Here is a 4,623-nt window from a genome sequence, read left to right as displayed (position 1 = left end):
TCCAATCATTTACATTCATGCACATGATAGAATACTCTCCATTAAATACCCTCTTCGAACTCTGTCCCTTTTACCAACTTTACCTTCTTTTCCAATTCAACTGTAAGATAAGCTTTTAGAAGTCTAAGGATTTCAAAAATAGCTAGATAATATTTACTTTAGAAATAAAATAAGGTTAACAATCTTAAGGAAAGGCAGAATTATCTTACCCCATTTACAATGTCCCCAAGTTTTAATGAAAAAATTATATAGACCAAATTGAGCGCCAATTAGGGGTGCTGTCTGCAAAACAGCAGGGGTTAAACCACGGAAAAATGATCCAACTCCCTCAGTAGTATACATGGTGATGACTGCATGGCTCATTCCTCTGTATAACTGTGACAAAAAAGCAGAATATTTAAGGAAAACGAAAGGGATATTTTTAAATTTAAGACAAAAATTTTAAATTATGCAGGTAACTAAATTTATCAGCAGAAAAATCAATGTGTAATCTATTAATCGAACCACAAAACACAGACCTTAGGTTCACCTTGAGCAACAAGCCGGGTCCGCACAACATCTATTGGGAATGACACTAAGGTGGCAATGGCCCCAGACAAGGAACCACATGAAAAATGTGTCACAGGACTGCGCTCATTGACCCAAGGACTAGGAAAAATAGGCACAATCATTTTGTGCCATAAATGAGTGAGCAACTGAAATGAATAAAACTGCAAAGAAAAAAATTAAATTAATAAAAAGGAAGAATAATAACTCACATCAAGTCAAATATTCAAACACAAATACAATCACCATGAACCTTATTATTGTGCATATAATTATATTAACAACAATAACATGTATCTTCATGAATGATCTTTCCTGGAATTTTTGTATTCTTTACTACTCTAGAAACTAATATAGAGATGGAAGTTCTAAAAAATTGATAATCATTATGAATAAATTACCCTATAGTGAGTCTGTTAACTGTTAACCCATTCTACATTTGACAAATAATTACCTGAGCAGAACCATACACAACTGAGAGGTATTGTGCTGGTACATGACCTTTCCAGAGAGCTTTCAATCCTTCATCCCGGCATATCCGTTTGGTAGCTTGAATAACACCCGTGTACAGCCCTGGAGATGGCGAGTTCCGTGACAAAGGCTCCCATTGCAACTAAAATAAATTGATCAATCATTTACCCTGAATCAGCTCATTTCAGATTATGTCCGACAGAGAAACAGCAACAATGATGACTCCCTTATAAAACCATGACTTTCAGATGGTTGTATGATAATCATTGTCTACAGGTATCTCCGTCAAATATTTAATATTAACAGTTTGTCTGTCCATCCTTCCCGTTGAAATATGTCCCTGTGATCTTTTGAAAAAGTATGAAATTTGGCATTTTGATAACATGTAAAACTAACTGAAAAATAGAATTCCCGAAAATTTCCATTTTTTTGGGGTTCCTGTAAACTCATTTTTTCCGCATCATTGAAGCATAATATCTAATTTCACACTGGAAGTGATGCAGATCTTATTAATGGTTGAAAAAATTGGTTTCCTATGCATGGGTAAATATGATAAAGGTAGGATGGGGTGGTATTAGTCTGGAGGGGCATGAAATGTAGTCTAATGGGCTTTCATCATCAAGTACAACTGCTGACTTTGAAGGCATTTGAGATTTAAAGAAATAGCATTTAAGTTGACATTTATTGCTCAGCATGAACCACTCCTAGGATTAGAAAGGTGGAAAATAGGGAAAATATACCATTCCATTAAAGGAATTAAGTGAGAATACAAAATTCACATGTTCATAATTATATTCATAATGTTCAGGAGTAAAACAATATCAAGTATTGTGGAGACACGTAGATTGATATATAAATGAATTTCCAACATAAGCAATGGGAAATCTGTGAAGAAGTTGATAAGAAAAATTTCATGTGGCAAATAGTCACCTGAAAAAACTGTAGGAAAAAGATACAAGTCAAAGTTGAGTCATAATGCTAAATGGATCAACCCAATTGATGATGAAACCACCGGTGCAGTCTTTGGATCCCAATATACAATTATTGGCTCTGCCCTAGACACTGGGGTCATCCAGAAAGTGCTTTTTATAAGTCACTACACATTACCTGCAATTATTGGTATTTACGACAAGTAATATGTTCACAGTCGGTGTACCAGAGAAATTCTAAACAAAATGCACACTGAATCACGTGCCGAGAAAAGTAAATTGGTAACTTTATACATTGCTCAATTTTGAAGTGATTATAACATTTTTTGGGCTGAGATCCATATTTATTATTTTTTAAATGGAGAAGATAGGGAAGAACTTTAATAAATACAAATTTAAGTATACGCGATTTGCGACGTGATGTTACCACCTCCCACTGTAGTGTACAACGATCATTACATTTTTTATTTACATTTTAAGCAAAAAGGCTGACCAAGAAATCATCTCTTTAAAGACACCTACTAACGAAGCATTTACTCGTTCACTAACTTGACAGCGTTAAGTGATTTTTTTCCCATCAGTAAATGTTTTAAATGTAAGATTATTCACTTGAAACAAAAGTATCACCTTATACTTAATGCGTTATAATCAACAACCAGTTTACACTAATGTATAACTCATGTATGCCTAAATGGAATTAAGACGGTGAATCATTCCGCGCAAACCCATGCCGCATTAACTATTACAGGGCGTTCTTCCCGGGCTTTAACAGAAGAAAAACCGTAACAGCCTACCTGAAATCGAATTTTCAGCACATCGAAGGGTTGACAGATTGCTCTGGTTAATAAACCACTGACAGCTCCGGCGACGGCATGTTGAGTATTTTTCAATTTCCTTTCAGATGAAGGATCATAACCAATCATTGTCCTTCATCAAATAAAAACAATCACTTCATCGTCCACTGAGAAATTTGGAACTACTATATAGAAAAAATCAGCTGACTTGACAAAATTGATCCGATAAATGAATACAATGCAATTAGTCGTCGATAACAAGTAATAGCCTCAATTTCAAAATCCAATTGCCTTGGCAAACACTAATTCTCTTGCTGTCCTAAACTTATAACCAGAAGTTCATCACATCAAAACATTTTTGATCGATTTTAAACCCCATCTGCAGTTAGATAATTGAAATAGTGCTGCGCTCAACTTTGAAAGGACTATGAACTGCTTCAATTTCTTAAAAGCCTTTTACCACTCTCGCAAATATCTTCCTGACCTTAATTATGGCCCCAATTTAGTAATCGTCGTACGCATGAAGAGTTAGCAACAGCAATCATTTTCTGATAAGAGATACAGTCAAAGTTTGCGAAAGGTGTTATATAGATCAGGGAATAAAGGAACTATGTTTTTTTATGCCAAAGGCCCCATCCACTTTCAACTGTATGATAATAGGTATAACTCCGATAAATGATGATGGCAATATTGAAAAATTAAAAAAAAACAATGGGTGTTCTTTTATGGTTATCCACATCTCTGATAGTATTGTATATCGCCACATTTGTGAGCTTGGGTATTTTCAATCACACACAACGTACAACTATGAAGATTGGCTGCTTGATATGTTGGAAATTCGCAAGAAAAGAATCAAACTTGGGGTTTCTAATCATATGGGTAATTTTGCTCCTCAGATGAAACCCATTTTGGTTTTGGTCTGTCAGTCCAAAATAAAGCTAAGAAATAAAGATTCGAGATAAAAATTAAATCCTTCCTTGTATTTTCAAAATACTGAGCAAAATTTAAAAATACTATTTTAAATCTTTGAGGTAACCGAGGTGTTCAATGGGCTAGGATCATGAGTTTAGTGGATCGAATCCAAATTTATGCCCTACAAACGATACCAACGATACACGATCAAAAGGTCATCAGTTTCATAGCACCTAGGATTACATCGAGTTTACTCCGTTAACTGAGGTAGTTTTTGGACATAGAATGGTAGGCTACTGATCAGAGAGTCAAGGTTTGATTCCGCATGACGCCCTTGATTAATCTCAGAATCACAAAGGCTGTGCATTTTTTTGGGAACAGACATTCTTGAGAAACTTAAGGTGACACGGCGAAAGAAAGAGGTCCTCCTACCGTGAAGTGCAACGTTGGGCTTTTAGTTAGTATTCAATGAACTGTGATTATTCGATCAAAGTAACCCTAAGGTTAATAACTCTGGTCACTGATTAGTCTATAACCTCCACTGTCGAATCGTTTCAACCGATTCTTTCATCAACACACATTCTACTACCCAATAGAAATAAGAAATGGACCACACTAAAAAAATGCTTTCTTTTAAAGGTACTTTTACTATCGCCAAAAGGTTATGAGAGGATAAATAGCAGGTATGTAAAGTTTTATATGGAGAAAAGTCTGGAGGATTTGGAATAGCAGCAGTATAAATAGGAATGTAGTTGAAGACGGAAGTCACCTTTCAGCGCCTTATTTTTGACGAATGGTGAGGATAGAATTCCAAACTCGGTTCTCCTGTATCCGCCTTGATACCCCTAGCTTAGGCATACCAATAATGAAACTAGATACCTCTTCAGTGTTTGAAACCCTCTAATCCCTGCAGCCAGTATATTTTCACCTGTAATCAGATCACAGTCTTGTCCGCAGGTGGACTGGGCGGA

At 35.6% G+C, this 4,623-nt stretch overlaps 1 protein-coding gene across 1 annotated transcript; it reads right to left on the bottom strand.

The window, feature by feature from the left end:
- Positions 1 to 209: 209 nt before the first annotated feature.
- LOC139686029 (mitochondrial thiamine pyrophosphate carrier-like) lies at positions 210 to 3,072 on the bottom strand (the record flags this gene model as incomplete). Its single annotated transcript, XM_071583124.1, has 4 exons — positions 2,741 to 3,072; positions 1,001 to 1,159; positions 519 to 710; positions 210 to 375 (listed from the first exon to the last, which is right to left on the bottom strand). Coding segments are annotated over exons 1-4 (646 nt in total), but the record flags the coding sequence as incomplete, so codon positions are not given.
- Positions 3,073 to 4,623: the final 1,551 nt, after the last annotated feature.

Source organism: Hetaerina americana, unplaced genomic scaffold (assembly GCF_022747635.1).
Source record: "Hetaerina americana unplaced genomic scaffold, ioHetAmer1.1.p SCAF_1286, whole genome shotgun sequence".
Lineage (NCBI taxonomy): Eukaryota > Metazoa > Arthropoda > Insecta > Odonata > Calopterygidae > Hetaerina > Hetaerina americana.
The sequence above is the reverse complement of the archived record's forward strand: the minus strand, read 5'-3'. Positions and strand labels throughout refer to the sequence as shown.